Here is a 27,895-nt window from a genome sequence, read left to right as displayed (position 1 = left end):
TAACTTGAGAGATTGACATGGGGCCCACTTACTTTAGTGATGTAAAATGAGACATTTTATTTACTGCTGCTTACTTACTATCTTATCTTTACTCTGTAGCAACATCCCTGTCAGGAAACCGAACAGAATGTGTCTTAGTCTTTCTGCATCAGTGAATCCAGGAAGTATTTAGTTACAGATTAATGCGTGAGGCCTTGATTGCCTTAAACAGAGCAGGACCCAATTAGCATAATAGGCCCTCTTTCATTCTCTTTGAAGTCCAGAGCATAGAATAACAAATGTATATGAACCACCAGCCAAACGTCAATACATGGAAATGCCACAATTCTCAGTGGAGGGTCTTGGGTGAAATTTTTGCAGGAGGAGGGAAAAAAAATCCCATTTTATTGCAAAATAAGCAGAACAGAGGATGTGATGGGTCTCCTAGCCACCAGGGCCAGCAGGCGCTGTGGGGCCCCGATCCTGGAGGAGAGATGGAGGCAGGGAGGATGTGGCTGCCGAGGGAGGTGCAGCCTCCTCTCTCAGGTGTTTTCAAAGCGCACTACGATGCAGACGAGTGAAAGTAATTACTCTCCAATTAAAGATAAAGATGTCACTTGGGAGGCAGCCGCATCACAACGGCTCACCATCAGACAAGCAAAAGAAGGCGTGGGCGCTGTATCCATTTAAAGTGTGCGCATCACATCTGATCAGCGTATGTATGTTCCGCAGGGATTCGTGATAAATGTAACATGATAAATATTTGTGTTGAAAACCACAGAATTTGGTAATAATCGCACCGTCGCACTTTCTGTTGAAAAACATTTCCTCTATATTCTTTTCTTTTTGAATCAGAAGGTCAATACATGTATTTATCATGGGCTTCTTTTACAATTGCAATGCAGACATAGTTCATGATTTAAAGATATGAATTCTGTACTTCAGAATCCAGATTTATTAGTATCCACCTTCTTGGTTGAAAATACACCGAATTAAAAATGCCCTTTTGAGATGGAAAAAGCTTTGAACTTAAGAAACATTTCAAGAAGCCTTTTTTTGTATTGAAGGCTCACCTCCTTTGAGCATGACATAGTTTGGTTCCCTTTTCAAATAATAGAATGAAGTTTAATAGGTCAAGGCAATCAATGTGGAGGTTCAAAGAGAATCTTGGAGCTATGATGAGTGCACATTTTGTACTTTTCCTTTGTACATGATTAGAATAAAGATGCGGTCGATAAACGCATCAGAGAAATATCAGAAAGAACAAAGGTTATTTTAGGTTAAAAGTTAATCATTTAAGTAAAAGCTGCCTTTCTTGAATTACAAAGCAGTGTAAGCTGCTCATGGACAGGTCATATATTATAGAATTTCCCTTTAAACACAATATCATTTTATTCTTGCGACTGATGTGATATTGTCATCGGATAGATCAGAATACAAATACTAATAATACAAATAATTCCATATGCAAGGAAAATTATATTGTGTTAATATCTTTAATATTCACCTTTTTAATTATTTTTTTTAAATATAAATGTCCATTGTGCAACCTTCCCCAGTCACACAGAAAATATGTTAAAGGTTATTTTCATCCTGATGTAAGCAAAAATAAAATTCATTTTGGCAAGCTAAAAGGGGACTGGCAGTGCTACAGGTACATACATATGATATTTCAAGTGGTTTGGTGTAAGAATATTATCTGAGTTTTGACAAAAATACTACCATCATGACACATTTAGTACCTTGTTATTAACAATATGTACATTTAGTACCTTGTTATTAACAATATGTACCTGACAAAAACAAAAACAAGTTCCCAGTTGCAATCACACTGCAAGTAATAGCCATTCAGTGATATCTTGAAAACATGATACAGTGTAGAATTCAAAGTGCAATAACATGTAGAAAATATTATTATGAGATTAACCTTTGTTAGACGTTTCCATAGATAATTAGCACAGCAGCTCCCATTGCAAAGTCTTCCATTTTCTTCTTGCTTTCAGTAACTGGAAACATTTTAAGAAGTCAATGCTGCGTGAGCCTCAGCAAGTATGTCAATGTTTAGTGCAGTTCTTGTACTGCGTATGGAAAGACGTAAATGTCCAAAAATCCTTTTCTTGCAGAATACAATAGTTTGTTGTCATTGTGGAATAGCACCTTAGTGTCCAAAAATTGCTTGAGCTGTGAAGTGATAAAAGAGAAGACAACGTAAGTACAAGAACAGTAAATATCAGAACATACATGATAACCACAACAGCAGAATATATCAAAATGACTTGAGTTTTACTTTCATTTATGTTTTGGAGTCACAAATAAAGGAATGCCTTCTAAGACATTGTTGCTGTCCATGTACCACCAAACCATGTGCAACATTAGTCAAATATGTTTTCCTTATAATATAGAATATCAGCAAACATTAGATTCTCCTACCAACCACAATATAATGAAGCCAAATCACTAAAAGTAGAACAATCATTTCTAGATATTATCACAAAAAATAGCTGCCACACAGATGAGAAAACCAAATAATGAATGAATAAAAAAAGTAAGTAAACACTACGTTCTACATTAACCTATTATTTCTATTAAAATAAATCAAAATAGTGGATTCTTTAAATCATTCTAAACTGTCGCAGACAAACTTTTATAAATGTCACAGCCCACCTCTTAACAGCACACCTGAACACGGGATGAAAGAGCCAAAGTAAAAAGGTTCAGAAAAATCAAACACAGTACAACAACACACGATAAAGCATGCAGGAATGAAGCTTCAAGTCATTTCAGGCTTTCACTTTTCTGACATGAATGCCGCATGACATAAAGGGTCAAAGGTCAAATGCAGCTAGACGAAATACTTCATCCATATCATATACTTCAGAACCTGAATTTAGTTATCAAATATGTGTAATTGGCTGGTGGATGGAAGTGTTTTAATAAGGCAGTAAAATGACACATCGCTCTTTCTGCGTTAACAGTAACAATGATGATATCTGCTGGATTTGTTCTGACTTATCGCTGCCAGACTACAGATGGGGAGCTAATTGGTGCTGTGAATGCAGCTGTGCCGACTACTGAACTGTCATGGTGCTAAATCAAAAGGTGTCTCTTTTGTTAATTATACACAATGCTACAAACAGTCATGTTCCTTTGAGCCCTTTCTTTCCTCAACCATCTATAAATATTTTGGCAGTGGTACAAAAAGAAAAAAAAGAAAAACAATTTACACACAATTATCACAGTGGGATGAGCAGACTGCCTGCAGATGTTTGTTTTGATTATAATGGGAGCAGAGGCAGGGCTTCCCTAACCTAGACAAGATGTGTTTCCAACAATCACAACAGAGCAGTGAGCATGCAGCGAGGTGCAAAGCACACAGGAGCCCCGTGTTAGGAAGAATTAGTGAGGCCTCGGAAACATTAGCACCAGTTATGCAGTTATAGCCTTACTTTATTTCTGGGATTAGACAAACGTGTAGTGAATTCCGTTGCTGAGAGGAGAGGGAGATGCCAGAGAAACAGGAGGAAGAGGAGGAAGACGAGGAAGAGGAGGAGGAGGAGGAGGCGGAAGAGGGGGTGGGGGAGGAGGAGTGGGGATGTTAGCCTGTGGTGGAACTACAGAGGAGGGGACAGAAGGAAAACAGAGAGAGAGAAAACAACATTGGTTTGTCAGTTCTGGGAAGGTTGTAAGGCACAATGAAAGCTGGAAATGGTTGAGCACCACACAATGTTGTTGTTGTTGTTGTTTTCTGAAAGGACACAACTTTCTGTCTTCTGCTTACTGATGACACTGAGGATTTATGAACTTTTGTTTTGCTGAAATAATCAATGGGAATATTCAATTCCATTCCATTATCCAAATCGCTTATCCTATATAGGGTCGCAGGGCCTATGTTTGTTGTTGTCCAATGAATAAATACCTGAAAAATCCATCACACTTCTCCTTTAAATCCAATATTGCCATGAAGCTGTCCTGCTTAATGACCTGCAGCATTGTCCACCATGGCACGATACAACTGGATGCATTAAAGGGATAGCTGTCACGGCATTACCAAGGGGCTGGTCGATTCATTGATTAGTTGATAGTGAGAAAATCAATCAGCAACTACTTGGTCAAAGATTAAGCCAAAACACCAGTGTTGAGTGTTTCTGCTTTCTCCGTCTTATATATCCCTGTAAATATGTTTTACTCTCTTACTCTGGTATGTAAAAAAACCTCCATGAGTGTGGATACAGTAACATCTCAGATGTCAAACTTATGGGCTTTTGTTTTTCACAGATTTCAGGAGTGGGCTGATACAATATTCATTGACATCACATGATTTTAGGTAACGTGTTTTTCCTTAAGAATCATAACAGATAGTTATTTTAAAGCATTTGACCAGGAAAAAGTCACTAGGATGGAACATTTTGGTAATAACTATCTCCCGCATTATCGGTCATTTGAGATGTGTGTTATTTTTTCAGCACGTGAACATTTCACTTAAAAGACAAGAAAGCAATGAATAGTTGAAAAGGCACTCCACGGGGAGGTTTATTTTGTATATATATTTACCAGCACTAAATTAGAGATTCCTTTCAATATCCCTGACAAGTAATCACAGAAATACCAAAAAATATTGAACAATTTTAAATATGAACTTGAACAATCAAACACACCTTTTTAATATTTACTGTGCGTAATTGCAGTGTTGCATATTCCTGCTTTTATGCTGGCATTATTGAAGTCTCTTATACATAATACTGTGAAAAAAAGAATCTTCTTTTAATTCAGGGATTTGAAAGTGCACCAGCGTACCGTACTTTAACACCAAAGGAAGAAGAAGTCATTGATTCAGTCTCTGCTGACAAGATGCCACCAGTTATACTCCCTGACATTTCTCTATGCTGGAAATAATGTTATAATTGTTGACTTTGCCTCACTGTGCATATTAAGCTTCCACACACGCTGACAGCTTGAGTGTTACTGTGTGTGACAGATATATGTGTGCATATGTGTGTGTGTGTGTGTGTGTGTGTGTGTGTGTGTGTGTCTGTGTGTGTGTGTGCATACGTGTGAGTGAGGCAGACAGGCTGACAATCTGCTGCAGCTACAGTGAAAAGGAACTTGCCTGTCTGCTGTAGAGTATGAAAAAGATGAAAAGTGAGCGTAGTGTCTTTTATGCAGGTAGAAAGCTACGTTCAAAGCAGCAGCAACGGTATGAAGAGGGAGAGTCGAGTTTGACTGGGTCATTGATCAGCACGCAAAATGGCCTCATCAAGCCATTCCTCCCCTGCCTGAAAGACTCAACATGGATTGCAATTAGAGACTATCGAAGCTCCCAAGAAGGAATAATGTTCAGTTATTAGGAAATAAACGGCCTTATTGCTTGACTCTGCACCTTACACCCTTCTCATCTCCACTCCATCAATCCAGTGTTCTTGAAAGGCTGCTTCCCCTTCTTTATCCCTTCTTCAACCAAAAGAAATTTGACTAAAACTGTCAGAGCAGGTGAGCTTATTATTTCTCTAAGTGTTTCTGTGGAATAGTGATTTTCACATTCTTTATAAAGCAAAGATGTACAACCTACAACGACCTTCAGGCTCAAACGAAGAGAACATCATTTAAAATTGTCAAATGGCCAACCTGTGACTAGTTTGCTCTTGAGCGAAGCTTCCGAGGCGAGAGCATAGGACATGGTGATGATCCTCTCCTGCTCCTGCAGAGCTGAGTCGAGTGCCACAAGCCCAACCTCTGGCTTGTCCACAGTCACTGTGGGTGCTAGGTTGTGCACACTGTCCCGTGCACAAAGACATAAAAGAGAACATTGACAAAGCGTGATTATTGGTAATAATGTGGACATGCAGTGAGGGTGTTCTCTTGCCACGTGCACAGCTGCTGGGATGTCAAAGAGAAGCCTGAGCTACAGCCCAGTGCCATTGAAGGTGATGGGACTTTAGCACCTTGCTTAAGGATACACCAGTATGGTAAATGATTACCAATAAAGGACTTGAATTTGAGTATTTTGCTTGAAATGGAATTCCAGAATCAGCCGTTTGCAAAGTCAGTATTATTTATTTACCTGGACTTTGCCAAGATGCTCTTGATGCGCTCCACCTTACGATGACGATCCTCCACCTCCTGTGGACTGAGAGGCTCCTCAGGCTCTGAATCCACATAGCGCTCCGGGATCAATACTTTCGGAGGCTTGGAAAGCTACACAAAACAGATATGCACTGTGTTCCAAATCACACTTTCTCTTTTTAGTATTGGTACATGCTGCAGCTGCCCTTACAACACACATACTGTTGCATGGAGTAGGCATTCAATTGGGACACACTACTTCATCCTAACATTCCTCTTCATAACGTTGCACATTGAACATGAGCTCATACATCTACTGGGCATCGGATTGTGGGTCAGAATAGCCAGAACAGCGTGCTGGCTGATATACTGCAAGATGTGACAGGATGCGTAAGGACATCCTGGTATTTATGGCGTATGTTTTGGGACATAGTAAGTTATTGGCGTTAAGGTCTGAGCTGCTTTATCATCATCATCCTTGCTATCAAGTCATCCAAATAATGATCTATCCACTTGCACAGATGAATGATATGCACAGATTTAATAGAGATAAACAACCTTCACTAAGCTAAACCAACTACATGGAGTGAATCTTGTCTTGGAGCGTGTTACTTGTTTGACTGGTTACACACACTCCAGCCCTTTCTTTGTCCTTGGTTGAGATTTTTTTTTTTTCTTCTACTGTACATTCATTATATTTATGTTATTGACCGTAAACTCCTGTATTTCTCCACAGATACAAAGATAACTTACCTCTTTGTTAAGGTCCAGGTCATAGTCTAGTGGTTCCAGGTCGACCTCATGGGCGGGAGATGCTGTGCCTGTGGAGCGCAAGGTCAGCCATTCGTCAGAGCGGGAGCGCGGCCTCTCTTTGTGCTCGGGAGGCGTTTCCTCCCCCTGAACGCTCCTAACGCCCTGCGCCTCCTCCCCTTGAACAGCCCTCTCCAGCAACTGCAGGTCAAACTCCTGCTCTCTCTTCCACTGGACAACGCAGACAGACAAAAAATAGACTGTGAAACACATTACAGGATGCTGCCATCGGCAAATCATCACGTCTATTTGAAAAGGACTTGTTTCATTTCCCTTCACACACAATTTCATGTAACACGTTCTGTACAACACACTGGTTATCACTAGTATGCTATTGTGATTTAAAAGGTTGCAGGGAGAGAGATAGTGTGTGTGTGTGTGTGTGTGTATAAGGGTGAACAATGAAGAAAAAGAGGGATCATGCATTGATTTGAGGATGCTTATGCTCTCAAATTACAACATGCATATCAAATCTCTACAACATTAATAGAGAAGACAACACAATGCCATTGACACAAACAGGAAAGATCACTTCACTCATACTGATGACAGCTTCACCAAACATGACCATAGTGCATGTATTCAAAGAAAATAATATAACAAATAAAAAACATGGCAATATGAGTCCATTAGAAAATAATGTTTATTTATTTGCAAACATTCACATTTGAAAAAGGAAGCATTCTTATCACTAACAATTAAATTTACTCCTGTATTAATATCAGAACAATGAAATCATTTAACTTATGGTTTGATATGAAATGGATGTCATACACATTAGTATTGTCTAAATAAAAGGCTTCCTCTAAAATAGACTGGGGAGTGGTTAATGGGACAACCGTAGCCCAGGTCCATAAACACTCAGAACATCTTCATTTAAGTAAAAAAAACTAACAATTTTAAAATCCATGAATAGTTTGAGATGAATGGGCTTAAAAAGGCATTGCTTAGTGTATGTCAATGATTTGGTCAGTAGAAAATAAGTAGGCCCTTTCTTTCTCTCTCTCACACACACACACACACACGCACACAGACACACACACACACACACATATATAAATGGACTGCTTAGAGACAGCAACAGCATTGAAGAACAGCAGGCATTGATATCTAAATGAAGAGAGAAAGGAGTCGAACAGCCAGAGTCAGAGAGAAAGCAACCATAGTTAAGAAATTGAAAGATCAGTAAGGTGAGGTGAAACTGAATGGATAAAGCAAAGTTATGCTATGACGAGTAATTATGGAAAAATCCCCATGAATGTAAACGGTTTATGTCATTGAAGGCCCATCTCTGTGGTAATTAGTGCGTTATGTGTTTGATAGACAAGATATATTATTTGTAAAGCTTTTGAGGAATAATACGTTTCCCCATTCATTGTCAAAGTTAATTATTTCCACTTCATAATGAACACTGGTACACATCTTTTAAGCTACAGTCAATTGATAAAAGGACAAGTCACCCCAAAAATCCAAAATACATATTTGTAGTGCTATTTATTAATCTAGATTGTTTTGGTGTGAGTTGCTTAGTTTTGGAGATATCGGCCGTTTCATGAGATTTTCAACAATGTTTCTTTCCAGAAATCACAACCTAATTATTCAAGATAAAAAAAACACTATTGAACTATCTCTGCACCTGACAGCTCCAAAGCTAGGAAACTCAAACCAAAACGATCTATATCGATAAATAATAACACTACAGGTGCTAAAAGGAATTTTAGATTTTGGGCTGAACTGTCCCTTTAAGTGCAAAGCAGAAACTGTTATCCACTAATCCGTATCTGCCTTTTTCATAGAAGACATTTTGACATTGAGGACAGCAGGAAAAGTACAGATGTAAATAATGAAAATAATATTGGCCGCATTCCATTTAGCAGCATCAGGGTCTCAGTATCCCGCATGTCCCCATGTCATGGCTTACTGGGACACCTGAACAAAACAGAGCCATTGCTGATGTTATTGGTGACTTTGCTTGCCCTACTATCACAAGTTCAGGTGTCTGCTGTGAAAAAGGCGTATTAAAGTGTAAGAGCAACATGCATGCATTGAGCACAGTTAGAGCCACACAGTGAATTGCCATACAGCACTATTTTAATGTATTGCTCTCAACTAAGAAAAGACAAACTACACTAAGTAAAGGCACTCGTTACTACTGTAGATCGCCACTCTCGGTTTGGTTGTCGTCATGCATGAGAGAGTAACGTGTGATACTGCTCTAGTAACATACTGATCCCAAGTCTGCTGAAAGTGGGCGCGAGGAAGAGGTGCGGGGCGATAAAGAGCCGTGGCGGTCTCCGTGGCTCAGGGTGCGTTTGCGCTGGCGGACGAGGGCCTTCTGGTGCCTCTTCATCCTCTCCAGCTGCTCATCAGCACTCATCTTCCCCCTCTGCTGCTGCCCCGGGTCTCCAGAGTACAGACGCTCCAAGGCACTTTTTGGTCTCTCCTGAGAGGAGCGGGAGCAAAGAGAGTTGATAACATAAGCAAAAGGTGCAGCAGAAGGAAGAAAAAAAATACAAACCTAACATGAAGGTAAAAGCTAATGTTAATAAGGAATGAGCGAGGAACACAGTCAAATATTAGACAATTCTGAGGTTGTAATGGGAGCATGCAGAGAGAATCAGACACGCAGTTATATGAACAAACTAAAAATGTAAAGAGTGTCCAGTCTCACAAGTGCTTATTTTTCTTCTCCAGAATAATGCTTATTCATAGGGAATTGTACCATCTGATATCGAGATCTGAATCTAAAGATCATGTTGTACAAATGATCACAATATCTTTTAAGAGATTGATTTTTATTTTATTCATTTATTTTGCTGGTATTTTGCTCAGCAAACAAGCATATCTCCATTTGCTACAATTCATCACTATTTACAAATAAATTATTACTTTTCTTTCAAGTCTCCAGCGCAGAAATAAAAACATGATCCCTCACTAATTCCCACCGGTGAACATTTCCAGCAGGGTTTGATGGAGGACTTGAGCGAGCCAGAAGTATTTGTGTGAGCTCCAAATATCAAAACATTTAACTCTCAATTAATTCGGTCTTGAATTTCATAGATATCATCTGGAATTGGAGTTATTACTGCATGTGTGCTGTCTCTCCACTGCTTTGCGTACTCACTTTTGATTCACTCTATACGATTGTATCGGGAGATACTCTGTGGACAGAGTCTACAAGTTCTGCTTCAGCAACAGTATGTCAACCATGACACCCAACGATTGACACAGGAGAGGCCCCTAAAGGCCAGGACATGAAGACAGAAGCCCACCAAAAAAAGCTGGAGGAGATCATCAACCAATCTCATATTATTCATGTATTATTAAATTCAACAACGTTCATTTTGAGCCTCACCTTCATGCCGGCAGCTGAGGCTGCTCTTCGGAGGGTCACATACGAGGAGATGCTCGAGGACTGATTGAGCCGAAGCGAGGAGCCCGTCACTCCTGAGGGAAAGCCAGTGAAACACTGTTCTCAACTTGGCAACAAAGCCAAAAGCTCGGGTCCATTTTTTAACAAAATAGATATGCTACAGCTAAATCAATCTGTTCTACTGTACCTCTGCTAGGTAATGTCTGGTAACCATCATGTCCAGATGCTACGACGCTGATGTGGCTGGCGCCATCTCCAGCTCCCATGAGCTCTGGATCACTCAGGAAAGGCCGAAGCTCCACCTGAGGTCCAACGACAAAGATGAGAAACTGATGAGCAAGTGAAACGTAAACATTTCAGCAGCACAAATACACACATAATGTATGTACCTTACTGTCTCCATTAGTGTACTGGCCAATCTCTCTGTCCCTTTTGCGTTCATCTGACTGTCGTTTGAGGCCGCGTACAGAAGTGTGTCTGATGACCGTTGTCTCCCGGGGCAACGGGGGCACAGCAGGGGCATGCTCATCAGGGCTGTAGAGCTGAGGTAGAGGAGGTCTGGGAGGCACATCTTCCTCACCCTGCACACAAAACAACTGTGAACTATTGATGCATTCTGAAAATGACACACAAGTTACTTCTCATTGCTCTGTGACATCATTCATTTCTAAGAGACCAAAATAACAGTAATGGTTATCTGATGCGAGATACATATATGTGGATACTCTCTCTCCTTGTTATCTGTATATCTCTATAGTCAAAAATGGCAACAAAGGTAATCATAAACTAACACAACTAGAGCTAGGTAGTGTTTAATCAGTATGTAAATAACTGATAAATTGAGAATATTCTGGGCAAACATACAAAACATTCACTCATTCACATGTCATCTTCTTTAACGTGGATTTCCTGTTTTCCCCTCATATTGAATGTCTTTGTGGATTTTGGAGTGTTGGTTGTATACAACAAGCCATTTAAAAACATTACCCTCAAATTGTGATTTTTCCCTATTTTCTGACATTTTTTAAAGGCCTAGCATTCATGGTGCTCTATTAGTCTAAAAAGAATATAATATTAATAAGTATGTTTTTACCTGTAAATAAGAATCGTTGTGTTTTCGTTCTGTAGAATGAGATTTTAAATCTTTCTACAGTAGCCCAGAATGGACAAAATCAGACGCTGCCCCGAGATATGATGAGGCATTTCAAGGAAAAAGTTTGCCGCCTAATGATCCCTTTAACCCAACAACTAATTAATTGATGTCTAATTTATAATTTTAAAAAATCAATTGTTCAGCTAGTGTTGAAAAAGGAACAAGAGAAAAGGCAAAGCTTTGTTTGTAAGGCATCATGTGATAGTTTTGACCAATTGCAGTTGGCCACTCAATTGACCCTTCGCAAAGTCCCGCTCCTCTAAAGTAGACCGGCCAATCACGGCATCAGCATCGGCTAGCTCTGACCAGGGTCCGACAGCTCCACAGGCTCTTATGTAATGGTTTCAGATTTTGTTTATTTTCTGGATTTTTAGCGATTCATGGTTAAATATTGTGTAGTGGTGATGTTTGTTGCGCGGAGAGGTTTGACGGAGGTATACGTTTCGACAACGTTTCGTTTTCCTTCATTTCATTGTCTTCTCTCTCAGTCGGCAGATGATGTGGTGGTTCACCTTTTAACTGCGATCTATCGTTTTTACTTGAAAACATATCTAATATTTTGTGACATCGACGGTGTGGGCTCAATGGTAACTCTGACAGCTTGACGGAGTAGCAGCGGGGGGCAGGTATTACCAAAGGGTCAATTGGAGATGGAATACAAAAGGTGTGACACATTTAGTCAGCAGTCAAACTGCAAAATGCAACTTTGTTTTTCATACCAATGTTTATGTAAGAACCAGCTGCCTCCTGTTGCAGGGGTCACTCACCCATTTAAGCCCACTGGTGATGGTTGCATCCACCCAGGGATGTAAGGGCTGCTGGCTGGGGCTGGAGGAAAGGGTGGGGGTGTGGCTACTGGGGCTGAGGTGGGGGCTTTGCTGCTGCTGCTGCTGCTGCTGCTGCTGCTGGTGCTGCTGCTGCTGCTGCTGCTGCTGCTGCTGCTGCTGCTGCTGGGACAATCTCATCTCCATAGCAGACGGGCTCCCAGACACAGAAGGCACTGATGACGCCGACACTGAAGGCACAAATTTCCTCTCTGGGGAATTCGATGAATATGAACATGTAACATGAATACACACACGCTGTAAAGACAGTGCTTTCTTTCCCCATGGGAAATGTTCAAGGCATTAGTATTGAGTATATGATTAAGAGCTTTGATGGTGAGATACAGTAGCATGGCCATGTGGCTTGTACTGCTTTGCACAGACAGCAAATATATATGTTGCTTTGTACACATGAATGCTCTGGGTGTCTCACCTGGGTTGGTAACAGAGGAGATAGTGACTTTGTAGTTGGCTTTACTGGTGCTGAGGCCTGCAATAACATCCTCAATCCTCCACAGCTCTTTTCTGATCTGGACTTTATCTTGCTGCTCAGAAGAGGAACACAGAAACACACAGCTCCATCTAATTTGCCAAAATACAGTTTTTCTTATGTGAAGCTGATCGTCTGAAGACATATCAACCACACAGAATTCTTTGCTTTGTCTGTGCAGATGAACTCAGTAGTCAGTAACTCATTCCCACACACACAGAGATCACTGAGCCACAGACCTGAGAGAGATCGCTGCGGTTCATCTGTCCCTGCAGGGCCGACTTCAGCCAGTCCACATCTCTCTCCAGTCGGCTGTACTCATTCCACGCGTTCTCCATCTCCTGCAAAACAAAAACAGAACACACTCCATGTTTGCATGGGAAACGACAACTTTCAGATACTGTGCTCAATGGTTTTAGGTTCCAACCTGGTTACAGATCTCCAAAGTGACACTTTACACATATATGGTGATATGCATATGGAAGGAGTAGAGAGCTTGTGTCTTGAGTTATTTTATTTTAATCATAATTTCTCACTTGAATCTTCTTTTTTAAATATCTGAATCCCTTTGATTTGTTTCGTTCTTTCCAATGTTCAGTCATTCTTATATTATACTTACGGCATCCAATGAGAGTATAAAAAATGTTTGAACTCAACCAATGTGGTCAGAAATGTCTTTGACACTGAGAGACAACAATAGTCTTGTTAACTCTTGTAATATCTTGGGGTTTATTTGTAAATGTTCTTTTAAAATGTGTATTTTTGTAATTTTAACACTGAATAATGGACATCTCGTTTCCAGCCAATAAAAACATACTGCAAGTGTTAGCATGTACTTGTATGTAGTGGTGGACCCAGTCTGAGTAGTTTGATTCAGAGTATCTCACATCACAAACCTAAATTCAAACAGTATATCTCAACAAAGACATCAAAGACGCTACATACTCCAATTCAAGCACAATAGACTTGTGAGTGCAGCTTGTCTCTTACTGTGGAGACTTGAGATATCTCAGCCCTGATGTGAACCACATCCTCTTGTAGCAATTTTTGCTGATAAGCAATCTTCTCTGCATGGGCCGGCTGATCTCTGTACTGCTCCATCTGCTGGTGGGAAACATCCAGCACCAACTCCAGCTTGTCCTAGATAAGGGAATGAGAGATGCTGTCACAACACAAGAAGCATTTATAGACCACACCAATACAAGCTGACACACACACACACGCACGTGCACACACACACACACATTTAAATACTACACATATTAAAGAAAAAAAAGCCAACTCTATGTTATACATTAAAAAAAAACCTTGTCCTCCTTCAAAGAGCGTATCCCTTCCTCCAGCTCCTGTAGAATCTTGTCTTGTTCACACAGTCGACTTAATTTCACCTTAACGAAAAAACATGTTGAAAGAATAAGAATGCAGAAAAAGAAAAAGAAAGGATACAATCATATTTAGCTCTCATTCATGAGTCTCTGTTTCCCTCCAATAGCACCACGTAAAGATATAATGGGACATCAAAACAGGAGGGAGATAAAACAGAGACTGGGCTTTGTATACAGCATCTGTTTACAACCGAGGTCGGCAGCTCCATTCTCGTCTTGTTCAACTATATTCTAACAACGCAGACAGATAAGATGAATTGATCGTCTGCTGCCGTCTTTGCCGTCTGTAAATATGTCAATAAGGCTCATCTTTGTGAAACGCCCCGAGGAATTCCTCTCATCAGCGCAGCGAGAAATATCAAAAGGCTCCATACTGTCTAGTTTGGGGGTGAGATCTGGTAATACCCATTATGAGTAATCATAATCAAAAATCCATATTTCACATTCACTTTTGGAGAAAACCGTGTTTATTGAGAGTGACAGATTTGTTTTCCCAGAAATGGGTTATGTGTTTATGAAAACAACATAAGACTGCCTAGTTCACAGTCTTTCTCACACAGTGAATTTCTTTCTCAGATCTATTTATCATTCTGTTCAATTAATAATTAAGCTGTTTTTATTTTGCTGCCATATATTGTTGTTTTTAATTGCATGAAATATTCATTGTTCAGACAATTTACTGGCAATTTCTTATAAATTGTTAAAGTGGAACAATGCTAATGATGAAAAGCCAGGACATCCATCTTATTTACCTCTATTTAGCAGAAAACAAAGACTGAGAAAAGCAGGGTCAGGCAAATCAAACTGAAAAATTTAACAGCTCAACATCTAAAACTCCCATTACATGTATTTTTCTCTTTAAATTGCGGGGAGGAAAATAAAAGCTGTGGTCGATACTCTCAGGCCCTCACTGTGCAGTGTGGATGGGTGTCCCCACAGTGTTGCAATGTACATACGTTCCCTTCCCTCCGCAGCCTCTGTTTACCACAACTTAAGAACACACACACACACAAACCACACTAATACACACAGTAAAGTCAGACTAAAGTCAGCTGCTTCTCTGTAGTGGATTGTAAGAAGTCAGAAATGGAGATCTTAAAGAAAAGGAAGAGACAGATTCTTTAAATCCTGAGAACGTAATGATTCACTTACATCAGCATCACTTTCTGCTATTTTCACAGGTCTTGATGGTCTTTCTGTTTTTAAACTCTCACGTCCAGTAACCTGAAATTCCACATAGCCACAAATACAATAAAAGGTTTGATATCAGTTATCGAATAGCATATTTTTAATGCTTCCAGTAAACAGACAACAACAGCTGTGCGTATTTTCAACATAGAGTGAGGCTGCTAGAATAATCACGCTGGATGGATCTAAAGTGGATAAAACGATGGAAAATAGATTGAAAACAAAAACAAAAAAAGCATGAGCAAACAAAACTTAGTGCAGCAGTGCAAAAACATTTATGCAGATAGAGTTTCTGCATCTTTGTGTTTGGAGAAACCCTAAAAACCCCAATGCTGCTCTTTTTTGTTGAGTGTAAACAGGTTCATAATGTATGATCATTTTTTGATTTCGAAACATATTGAAAAAAAAAAAATCTCTGTCACCTGGGTAAAAGTCAAAGTGTGGGCCCCTAGTTTCATGACGGTGAGGTAAGGCAGTATGTCGATGCTCGCGTGGGGAGCAGTGACCGTGTGGCCAAAGAGACTAAATAAATGTGAATGTTCCTGCACCAGCCATGGCATTATGGATATCATGGACCTCATAACAGTCCAACATAACTTTGTATAAAATCTGTAAATTTCGGTTCACTAATGAGATCCAAATAATAACTGCGTGTAGCTTGGAGAGAATCCCCATCATCTTAACAAGCGTGTACAGCCATGCTAGGGGCTCTGTCAGTGGTGCTGTAAATTAAATGCTAACGTCATCATGCTAACATGCTTACAATGACGATAACATGATGAATTTAGAATTGGTATTATTTTTACACCAACACCATCTTAGTTTGGCAGGTATTAAACCAAAAATATTGTATGAATCAAAAATTTGACCTGATGACAGCGCTAGATGTAGACTCACCAAAGTGATAATATATTATTTTTACTGAGCATGGCATGAATGTATGCACCAATTTCCATGGCAATCGACCCTCTACTAGGTGAGATATTTCAGTCTGGACCAAGGTGGTGGACCGACCGAAAGACTGTTGACACTTGTTGATTTAGTTCATCATTTCAAGGCCTGTATATTCCTGTTGTATCCCTTTATGGACATATCTGGTCGGGTTAAGTGACTTTACAGCAATTTTGAAATACTTTAATCTTTAAATTCTTATTTTAGGTCATGTATAACATCACTATTATGACATAATCTTTTTTTGACTTTCTGGAAACAGTTATATTGCATTTAAAAGTGACTGGAATATTCATACCACACCAATGCGCATGAGAGACTCGGTTTAAGGGGCATTACACCTATTTTACGTGTCAGAGAAGTCACATGGAGTATATCTGAGCTTGGGCCTGGAGACTACAACTTTTAAAAAGAAAACCTGCATGATATTCTTATTCCCATACGTTGAGTTCAAAGGATGGGTCAAACAAAACACACAAACAAGTTAATAGTCAACTATCAAAACTGTCACTTTTTTACTACTTTTCTGTAATCTGTCTTTTGCAAAGTCGCCGAGTTGAGTGTAAATGCAATACTACATTCATGTAGTACACTTTCAAGTCCACGGTGAACAAACACACACCATTGCACGTTATTGTCTGGTTGCGGCAGATACCACAATGAAACTAGAGGCCCCTAAAATATAAGTTGTCACATTGCCAATGTATTTCTTACAGAACAGCATTGGGTCATCTCTTATACTTAAACAAGCAAAACAATAGCAAACTGAAGATATCAAACAGACAGCCAATACATTCACAAATGCTTCAGTTCATGCAAGAAAGCCATTTGACAGAACAACTTCCTTCGCATCATCTCAAATCTCAAAGCAGTGTTGGAGTATCACACACGATTGGATCGGTATCCATGCCCATAATCCTGCATAACGTCACGGGATGCATCACATTCCTTCTGAAAAGCAGTGGAATGGTCAGTTTCCCTTTGTATGCACACCGTCCTTACATTCCAACAGTAACCAAAACTCTGAGGAGTGGAGTTTTCAAACACATTGCGTACTGATACGATCATCGGGTCAATACTTTGGATCTGTTTTGAAACAGGAAACGGAGAGGAGTCACAGGACGTACTGTACATCATTAGATGACCTCCCTCCTTTCCAAAACACAACCCAGATTAATCATTAATGCATTGTGGTGTTTAAACATACAAATTAATAGGATCAAAGCTTTGCACAGGTGTAAATGGAATGTGTGGAATAGCTAGCTAAATGAGATAAACAGAATGCTTTACTACAACAGTAGCAGGCCTTTGCAATTAGACAATGTGTAACTCTGACACAGGAATTGGATTTCACATGACTCCAACATTTTAGAAATGTTGGAGTCAAACCAGGAACTTTCATTCTGTGTTACTTTTGGCCGTCCCTGTGGATGAAAGTGTTTGTGTTTCCGAGCACCAGATTCCGTTGCTCGCACATTGGACTATTTGTTGGATTCACCCGATTATTATTGAAAAAAAATATTTTTATCCACGAGTGGATAATTTACATAATAAGAAGACAATGAAAATACATGTTAATTCCATCATAAGGAGACAGTAGAAAGCTCAGTTTAGAACAGAGGAAAGACAGAAAAGGGGGAGACAGGGAGGCAGATGTTGGAGGCAGCAGCAGGAGAACAAGATTGCAGTCCAAAGAAGGGAGATGAAAAGGATAAAGTGGCATTTACTTTGTTGGGGCCCACCTTCAGATCTAGATACTCCAGGTCCTTCTTCAGTTGTATGTAAGTATCATCAGCCTTTAAATGAGCAGTGGAGAGATAAATCATTTGAAATGAAACTACAAAGACAAATTGGTGACCAGATGATTCCAAAGGCCTTCATTTGCTGTTCAGGCTTGGCTAAAACATTAATTTACTCTGTCTAAATCAGAGTTTCATTTCATACCTCTGTATTTCCATGTATAGATAGTAAAGTCAATGTGTAATGAAGGAATGGTGTAATTTTTGGACTGGTTAAATGCCTCGTGTTTGACCTCATACGTCTTGAGCATGACTTGTGGTAAAACCGAGTGTTTCCATTTCTTCATACACATGGAGGATGGTCAGAGAATGGTTGGTTGTCAGAAACTGGGTGGAGTTGTCATTACTGAGCGCCGCTGCAGCTCCACTGTGATCAGCTAGTCTCACAGCAATGCACTGCTTGTCAACAGGCTCATAAGGGGCACTGAGGCCTGATGGCTGCTTCAGAATGAGAACACCAAGAGCAAAAGATTTATCAGAGCACAGAAATGTGCAAACTTATACATCTATCATACAAAGGGAAGTATACAATGCAGGCACAGTTGACAAGCAACATGCTTCAAATATGGCATATTTCTTTTTACAAATAGTATAACACAAGCCTCAGAAAGCTTTTTTCAAGTTTTGAAAAAGGTGGATGAGTGACAACAACTGTAAAGACACTAATGTCTCTACATTAGTGTCTAAGTGTCTAAGAGGCAACCTGGACCGCCTGAGGTGCAACACAGCCCATGCCAAAGTGGTTGAATGAACAAGACAACCAAGCAACACCAACAGGCCGCACAGTCTTATGAATGACATGGAGGTAATGTTTGGGATTGGCTGGGGGGAGTGAGACCTCAATGCACTGGCAGGGGTTGCAGTGTGCTGTAGAGGAGGTTAGGGAAGTACATAGGCCCCTGACCTGCATGCCGGGGCCTAGAAGGCCGTTGTGCTGGTGATGCTGCAGGTGAGCGAACGCATCTCTGGGGCTATGCACACCAGCCATCTGAGCCTGGTGCCTTCGAAGCTGAATGAGGAGCAGAGTCAGCTCCTCTGGCTGTAGCCGAGACCGGGTTTAGGGGCCAGAGGCCAGTGCAAGCACGGATGGGAGGGGAGAAAATACTTGAGAACCATCTGGGCAGTACAGTGGCTGTGCTGCAGTCGCTGAGACTGGGAGGATGATTTATTGTGCTATCAGGGATTGTCTGAAGATAAGAGTTATCAGAACACTAGAACGAATAGTGTGGCATTTAACATTTAAAGCAGCTTGATAGAGGTTCACAAAGTCAGTCAGCTCCAGATTCTACATCTTGATACTGTCCCTGTATTACGAATCAAACTTTGGAGCGACTTATTCCTGCTCATACCTAGATTGGCTGTCCCAGACAAATGGGCTGGAAGACTATGCAAATAGATAATGACAGATATCTTTAATAATTAACCCACTTGTGTTGCAAAAGTAATTAAGAGGATCATACCGTTTTGCCATGTAAGCTGGGTGCACTGACAGTGTGTGTGATGTAGCCCATGGCTGGCATGGACCTTCTCTCTATTTGGGAAGCCTGCGGACAAACAAAATGCAACTTGTTATTACTGATCTTATAGAGTCAAATCAAACAGAATGTCTAATTCATTAAGAGATCTTCAGTATGTGAGTGTTGAAAGTGAAAGACTGTTATCACACTGAATCAAAGTTACACCATTGCCTCCAAGTCTGAAAACAAATTTGACTACACAGCAATTTATTTTTTCATCTATATTTTTCTCCTTTCATCACCCTTACTCTTATTCCAAACAAGGTGTGCCCTGAGTTTCAGACGCCACAGGGCTTGGAAAATATGACGTTTTTGCTTAACACACAGAATTAGTGAAAACCAGGCCCACCACAGAACCTTAAAAGGACACAAACAACAAGAGATTTAATTAGCTACACATAAATTATACTAAACCTGCTTTCTTAAAATAACATTTGTTTGCTACCAGCAAGAGAAGCACTGTAAGCCGTTCCCTTTGAGATTCCCATGCCACCATTTTTTTGCTGTATAATAGGTTTTTTATTTAAATGTGAGATCAGAAGAAAGAGACCACTGCTGATGTTTGAAATGCAGTAGAGATGTTTATAGGGTGCTGAGGAGCCCTGGGCAAATTGGATTAGCTACTAATAAAACATACTTCTTAATGATATTCCACAGAGGTATACAGATCGCTATTACTTAAGCGCACTCCAGCCAGAGAGCACCATTAGCCTCAAAGAAGCTGGATGCACCAAAACTAAGTTCATTGCAGACTAAATTTAGTTCCCATAAACATCGCTGCCTCGGATGGTGTGGCTCCCTTTGTCAAAGATGTATCTTCCTCTAAAGATTTGTCCATAATTGTGTGTCACTGTGTTTCGTGGTTATAATTAGTGTCTCGACACTCGTGTGAATGATTGAGGACGTTTTTTGGGGAACGACGCAGTGGCAAGCTTTTACTCCTACCACCTGTGGAGCGGGCCTGGGGCGTGCACTGTGTGAATCTGAAAATGATTCACATGAGCATCAAAGTGTGTGCGCTGAGAAGTCGGAGCCTTCTCAGGCTCCTCATGCTAATCTTCCCATGGCGCCCTTGTGAGCTCACATCCTTCAAGTCGACATCAATCGATACCTCACATCCACTTTTCAAACCTCCCGTGAGAAGGAGACCTTTGTCATCTGGCCCACTGCATGTGAATCATCAAATTCTGCTTCAGTCCCATGCCAATAACAGTACGATAATGACATTATTGTACAATACAATACCAAAAGTGACATCTTCCCGTTATTTGTTTTGATGGACCAACAGTCCAAAACTCTGCAATATTCAGTTCATAAAGATATAAAAAAAGAAAAGCAGCTAATCCTCACATCTTGAACCAGGGAATGACTGATGTTTTGCTTGGGATCTGATATTTAATTGATTGCCAAAATGGTGGCTGTTTAATTCTCAGTTGATTGACTAATTGATTTACCAACAAATCATTTCAGCCCAGGGTAACCATGACAGGCCATTTATAACCAAAGCCTTCAGACTTCCAGGGTAAATCTTGTCCAGCTCCACTGACTTGGCCGATGTCCAGTACGTGTGTTTAAATAACAACGACCGCATTTTGGATCTGGAGAGTAGTGTGAGGCAGATGTTACTGAGCAACCAGGAGGACACGGTTATGTGTTTGCACTGATAGAAGAAATGTGTTACGATATTGATACAAAATAATTAACATGACCACCATTACCCTCTAACTTTCTCTTGAAAATGGTTAATCAGTACACAAATATTAGCATGTTTCAGTTTTGAGAGTAATGCCGACTTATTATTGCTCGACATGGATGACTTAGAAGGGCTCTATGTTTTCTAACCTAGGTTAAAGTAGACAATACAAAACACCAGAGGGATTAATAGAACATTATTAATGAATATCATTCTATCAATACAACAATGCAGCACTTTCAATCAGAGTACTAATAACTACATGTAATACTCTATCTTAAAGTTTGATTGGGGGGAAAGTAAATGCTATTTTATATCTTATATTACAAGTTTACTGAGAGTGCAAAACATGCCAGAAAGGCCTCTCCTCTCTAAGTAGGTGTCCTACCTGAGAAAGATGGCCACAAATATGGCCGGGAGAGCTGGATCTTGTGCTGTCCCCAGGTGCCACTTCATCCCGGGGCCTGACTGTGCGTCTGTCTGAAGGAGTGTGTGGCCGGTGAGGGGACAAGGGTTTGAAGGAGGAGGGGGCTGACGGTGGGACTTCACATGGGGACGGAGGGACAGAGATGGATCGTGGCATCTCCACAGTAACTCTAAAAGATGAGGAGTCTGTGAAGTTGGGTCCAGTGTAGATAGCAGCGGTGGGGCTGCCATGACGGAACTGCTGCCGCTGCTGCCACTCGTACAGCTGCCACACCATTCCCTCCTTGGTGGCCATGCGCTCATCGGTGGACATGCGGAAGTGGCTGAGCCGGTCATGGGCATACTTGTAGTCACTAGGCAATTTGCATGTTACTGGAGGAGATGCGCTGCCAGACGGGGGACGGGGAGACTTTGGCAACGACTGATAGGTGGCATCTGCTGTGCTGGCTTTGGGCTTTAATGGAGGAGTCCGCCGAGGGAGGTTGTACTCAGAAGAAGGAGCACTGAGAGAGAAAACACATGGATGTCTTTTACTTTTATATAGACAATTTCATATTACCTGCCCACAATGAGAATGCTTTCTCAATCAATTAATTCAAGCAATTCAAATATAGTCCTCATACTAGCCACTAGAGGGAGCCATTTAGTCATGCTGCTGTGAAAGCTTCAAACTGACCTCTTTGGTGGGTCTCCTTTTTGAACTTTGACCCAGTGCTCCACCTGTGCCAGCGTATTCTTCCTCTGCACATGTTTCTCAGGGTCGACGCGTGAAACAAAGCCCCTCTGATAGACAAGATTTCCATTCTGTTCTGGTGGCAGAGCAACTTGGATCACAGTTGGCGGTCCGTTCTTGTGGGTGGCATCATCAACAAAGTCTGGAGAGAGTCTCTCTCCTCTTTCCTCTTCTCCTGACTGGCTGGGTTTCCCTTGGATCTCTAATCCATACCTCACCTCGTCTCTATGAGCCAGTTGGAGACAATTATCGGGAGGTTCCTCTATGTCTGTCACAAGGAAACCTTCGGATTGAGATGCGTTCTGGTTGATGTGGACATGGTTGGTCTGTGGGACAGCCTGCTGCACAGCCTTCTTTGGATTCTCCACCTCTCTAAAAAAGTGAGACATGATGGTGATGAACTGTTAATGTTGTTAGTCTGGCCAAGTGAGATAAATGGCTTTATACAGCCCATCTTGAATTACAAAGAGTTTGCAGTGAAGCATTAAAGTACTTCATCTTTCAACTACGTCCATCTGGGAGGAGACCCCGGGGAAGACTCAGGTCACGCTGGAGGGATTATATCTCCCAGCTGGCCTGGGAATGCCTCGGGTTCCCCCAGAATGAGCTGGTGAATGTTGCGGGTGAGAGGGAAGCCTGGGTCAACCTGCTGCCACCGCGACCCGACCCCGGATAAGCGGCTGAAAATGGATGGATTATTCAACGACCACACACGGCCACACTCCTTCAGCTATTCAACCTTCATCTAATTCCTCTTCTTCACATGATATTACGATAAAGTGCAGCACTATTCTTGAAACAAGAAATTGAAATGACATTAAGCAGTGGATAAAAAACACAATAGACACTCAAGTTAACCATATGTGACCCTAAAGGTAATTTATAAATCCATTTGCAGAAACACTTGAACGGTCAGATTCATTGTCAAGTTTCTCTCAGAAAGGATTAGACACCATAGAGAGTTATTCAATAACTTTTCATCTGTACTTTCTTTTCAATAGAGAGGAATGAAAGCGAGTAGAGCCCTTTCTAGACAATACATGCAGAGCGAATCCCCAGGACACTTTGTCTTCATGAAATAGCTTGGGGTAGCATGTCAAGGACTTGTAATTCATTTGGTTTCTCATTTAAATTAATCAATTGCTTCGAAACCTAATTTGCAAACAGGTATTGATCATTTTACAAACTACTTCCACTGAAGGGTGGATCATTCCTGCGGAAATAATTCCCAAGAGATAAAATAAGAACGGCAGTAAAAGGTGTATTCAAGCAGATTACTATTATACATAGACAATAATACTTATTATTTCATAAATGCTAATCATTTCATATCATTAATGGTTCATTCCAAGGGAAGACACTACTACCATATGTAGCAACGTTGAGCAATTTTGTAATAAAAAAAAGTCATGAGTACATTGGCCTGTAGGTGGCGCTATTGCACAGACCATACAAAGCGTGCACTGCATCCAGCTAATCCAAGACATCTAAATGCAGATTGTAAAGCATGCATCGCAGATTCCGTAGTAAGAGTATCAGTCTGTATTGCAGCATATTTCTGACGCTGGAAGTGAATATTTTTTGACGACAAAGAAAAGCACACAAATCTGCTTTATACATTGTGATTAGCACTGTAAAAAAGCTGGAAATGCAGACATCTTCGTGCCCCAGAGTAGACGGAAAGGGCTGAACCTGCTGTGGAAGACAGCTCATACATTTGAAATAAAGGACATAATAGGCAAGCAAAAGGAGCAAATTTCAGCTATGAGAGATATTAAGGCAGTAGACACTGTCGTGGATGCATAAAAACCTCAACACATATTGTTCGAGCAAAGCATATTTCTGTTTGGTTAAATAATGTGACAGACAGATTTCCTTCACGATATCACTCAAAAGACATACCTAGTTCACAGACACTGCTGTACTTAAGGGAAGGGTGGTTGTTGATACTAGTAGAAGCCCAGCCAATGTGGGTAATGATTCCCACTCTGTAGAGAGAGACCCACCTCTTTATAGTGTGACTCTGCTGCATCAGCGCAGCCTGGTTCATGGCCCGGATCCAGCCATTCATGTCCTCCTGTGTGTCCGCACTGAAGAAATATGTCCGCATCCCGCAGTGTTCTGCCTGTGAGCCAATCACAGAGTTCTTATTGTAAATGTAGGAGCGCATTCCTGTATGGCTCGCCTATCAAAGAGGGAGAGAGAGGATGGATATGAGAACTTCTTGCTGTAGACAGGAAAAGGGTGCCAGTGAGGCTGAAGAGTGAACAACTTTGCTTTCTTGTTCCCTGAGTCTGGCAGCTGTCATCTCAGTGAGGACTAAGTTTACTGCAACATTTTACTGAAGAGAGGGAGGGATCCAAGTGCTGCAGCAGAAACAGTGTGAACATTGTGCTGTTTCTGAACAACAACAGCTTAAGTCAGGTTCATTTTTGCAAATGTCAAAAAAAAAAAAAGCTTCAGCAGAAACTAGACACAACTGACATTTACACTTTTTATTTATTCCTGTGGGGAAATTCTTCTCTGAATTTGACCCACCCTTAGTTATTAAGGAGCAGTGGGCTGCAGTGAAGCGCCCGTGCAGCAAACGACTGTGCAGCAGTAACGGAAAGGCAATTGTGGCCATCTGTCATCTCTTTAGTCAGGATACACACTAACACACATCATAAACAACAGCGTACCTTTTGTTATTTCTATTTGGTGGTGTAAATCTGGAAGATTTAGTGCCACACTGCACCATCAAGCTATTAGGACAAACTACACCAAACCCGATTCTGCTGTACAGTCTCATAGCTATTTAGTATTGTTCTCCTATGGTTTAAAACCTAGATGCAAATGTTCTCTTACTTCACAAATCATACAGATTAACTTCTCATTTTATCAATACGTTGTACTGATCTACTCAATATATAGTAAAAGAGTGCAACGGTATTGTATTGTGTGGTTATTTTGTTTATCTCCATAATTAATGTGTTTGTGTAAGATGCTAGTTGTTTCTCATTAATTGTAACTTCACCATACCATAAAACATGAATAGCTGCCAACAATAGCACAAGAGCATCCGCAACACAAGGCTCAGCTGCATGATATACTTTGTGGAAAGACTGATCTTCAGTGAGTCAAAGACCGTAACATGCTCAATAAAAAAGTGGGAAAATATGCCAGAATACTTTCACAGGGACAGACAAAGGTCCTAGTAATATAGTTATATAGATCTAATCCTGATTTATCACATCCTTTTATACAGACCTCCATGTGTGCGTGCACATGGAGGTCTGTCCTTTAATGTGTTAATAAAAGGATCACAGCACACCCCAACTGCTTACTGTCAGTTTTAAACTTCTCAGTGAACAAACTGTAGACAGCCGTTGGGCTCTTTTGGTCAAAAAAGAGTCAAAACAAAACAAAAACTAACCAGCCAGTCATCCCCTGATTGATCAATTCTGAAAACTGTAAAGTGAATTAATCTAACCTTCAGGCAATATGTGAGAAGCCAAACAAGGGACCTGCTTCAAAACAGATGTTCAAGAACAAGTTAACAGTTTACATCGCACCAATGTAAAATTATATATTATATACATATATATATATATATATATATATATATATATATATATATATATATATATATATATATATATAGTATATATTAATGTATGTACAGCAGGGGCAAATTGCTGATGGGAACAAACATCCAAAGAAATACAATGAGATCAGAGGAGTGTGGGAAAATGGCTCACAGCCTGTCATCCCACCACTCCAATGACAATGAAGATGTGATAAATGATATGCAGCTTGACAAGACAAATACCAGAGTCACTGAGAATATACAGTAGAGACATGGGATTGATCAAATGAGTAACCGTGGACATGTTAGTGCCTTGTCCTCCCACTTATGCCAATGATGAAATGATGACTTTGGGGTAGCAGCGCTCAATCGCTCTCTCTTTGACTGATACAACCATTTTAGGTGAAAGGTGTACATACTGTAGCATTTTCATAGTCAAAGAATTAGAGGACTATAACAAAGAGTTATGAGTCCAGCAGTGAATATGTTTCATTTAAAATCCAATTTGCTGCAGTGCAGTGAAAAACAATAACAAATGTCTCACTGTCCAAATACAAAACAAACTAATATGGCACCCTTATGTGCTCTGGCATTGTCCATAGATGACTGTCGCTATGTCTGTGTACATGAAGAGACTTTGCAGCTGCCTGCATGGTATGAAACAAAATGAGCTGAGGATGGCGGTCCACTGATGAGGCGAAAGTGAAATCAAATACCTATTCATGCAAGACAGGAAGCCAGTGGGATTGAGGACGACCGCCTGCAGAGAGCAGTACCCACTCCGCCCGCGCACACACACCGGGTCGCAATGGGAGGCAATTGACCAACAGGGAATGAGAGAAACACAGTGAGATGAGCACAAAATAAGAGAGCAACAGAAAACAACAGGAAGTTGCTGACTCAATAAGAAAGAGCAGACGTGTCTCTGGCTGTGGTCGTATGGCCGTCGTCACAGAAGCAAGAATGAGTAAGAGTGGTGACATCGAAAGTTTATTTCCCCCAGTGCTTCAGAGAAGATAAAGAAAATCCCTCAGTAAGATTACTCCAGAGGAGTACTGTACTGACTTACACAACCAGCTTTCTTATATCTTACATTCAACTGCTAGTCAAATTCATTTTAGAATAAATTCTGTCACCATCTCTCATTATTCCAGGCCAGCACAGAGTCTGTCAGTAGCTTCAACAGTCTGAAACGTCCCGTTGTTGAACACCACCAGACATCCACTGAGGTGCAGTCATGCTTACTTAGCGGTAACGTAAAGTTCTAAAGCCCCTCAGATAAAGGGAATGAAAGCTCTCCTCTTTAATGCATGATGGCTCAGAGAGAGCTGAGGCGAAAAGAGATCTCTTAGATACAGGGTGGCACAGCAGAGCCGAGGCTCATTTCACCTCACCTTTCATATACTCCCCAGCAAGTGGTGGGAGGAGACGATGAATAGGCTGAATGCATAATTAATAGTTCCAGCAGCACAATTATCATACAAATTCCATTGTATGTAATGTTATATTTAAAACACAGGAGACATGTACCACACATGCACACACATTCATACTCTCTCACACACACACATACACACACACACACACACACACACACACACACAATCCAAGAACAAAAGCGAAAGTACAAAGCAGCAAAAAGGATTGCAACAAAATGCCCTGAAGCTACAGTGGTGCATCAAACATTCAGGCACTATTGTTCTTTGCAACAAGCTCTGTGTTTCCACAAAGGAGGAGCTGGATAATGTTAACACTCTCTGTGTAACAAAAATACATAAATCCCTTTGCTGTTCTCTGGCAGAATTCACAGAAAGAAAAGAGAAAAAGACGTTGCCGCTTGCAGGGGAAAGTTACGTTTTAAATAAAAATGACACAATTACCAAATGCGGGCTGCCTATATTGCATTCAGGATAACAAAAGGAGCTAAGTGCCGTTCAGATTTCGGT

The 27,895-nt window shown here is 40.7% G+C and overlaps 1 protein-coding gene across 3 annotated transcripts in view; it reads right to left on the bottom strand.

Moving 5' to 3' along the window:
* Positions 1-1,494: 1,494 nt before the first annotated feature.
* Positions 1,495-27,895, bottom strand: part of plekha7b (pleckstrin homology domain containing, family A member 7b) — a 62,304-nt gene continuing 35,903 nt past the window's right edge. Inside the window, exons 1-21 of one of the 3 annotated variants that reach the window (XM_034560870.1) lie at positions 26,666-27,521; positions 24,388-24,566; positions 22,325-22,753; positions 21,611-22,151; positions 19,473-19,556; positions 18,917-19,051; positions 17,941-18,009; positions 15,227-15,298; positions 13,997-14,077; positions 13,680-13,829; positions 12,929-13,030; positions 12,633-12,744; positions 12,143-12,411; positions 10,612-10,818; positions 10,410-10,524; positions 10,205-10,296; positions 9,077-9,292; positions 6,793-7,020; positions 6,038-6,171; positions 5,602-5,750; positions 1,495-2,160 (exon numbers count right to left, since the gene is read on the bottom strand). In XM_034560870.1, the coding sequence (XP_034416761.1) occupies positions 2,138-2,160; positions 5,602-5,750; positions 6,038-6,171; positions 6,793-7,020; positions 9,077-9,292; positions 10,205-10,296; positions 10,410-10,524; positions 10,612-10,818; positions 12,143-12,411; positions 12,633-12,744; positions 12,929-13,030; positions 13,680-13,829; positions 13,997-14,077; positions 15,227-15,298; positions 17,941-18,009; positions 18,917-19,051; positions 19,473-19,556; positions 21,611-22,151; positions 22,325-22,753; positions 24,388-24,551 (3,372 nt within the window). In that variant the 5' untranslated portion in view covers positions 24,552-24,566; positions 26,666-27,521 and the 3' untranslated portion in view covers positions 1,495-2,137. Of the gene's footprint in view, positions 2,161-5,601; positions 5,751-6,037; positions 6,172-6,792; positions 7,021-9,076; positions 9,293-10,204; positions 10,297-10,409; positions 10,525-10,611; positions 10,819-12,142; positions 12,412-12,632; positions 12,745-12,928; positions 13,031-13,679; positions 13,830-13,996; positions 14,078-15,226; positions 15,299-17,940; positions 18,010-18,916; positions 19,052-19,472; positions 19,557-21,610; positions 22,152-22,324; positions 22,754-24,387; positions 24,567-26,665; positions 27,522-27,895 lie in introns of those variants that run through there. The other 2 variants (XM_034560855.1, XM_034560865.1) reach the window with 2 other exon arrangements.

This window comes from Cyclopterus lumpus, chromosome 3 (genome assembly GCF_009769545.1).
Source record: "Cyclopterus lumpus isolate fCycLum1 chromosome 3, fCycLum1.pri, whole genome shotgun sequence".
NCBI classification, from domain to species: Eukaryota; Metazoa; Chordata; class Actinopteri; order Perciformes; family Cyclopteridae; genus Cyclopterus; species Cyclopterus lumpus.
This window is presented reverse-complemented; position numbering and strand designations above follow the sequence as displayed.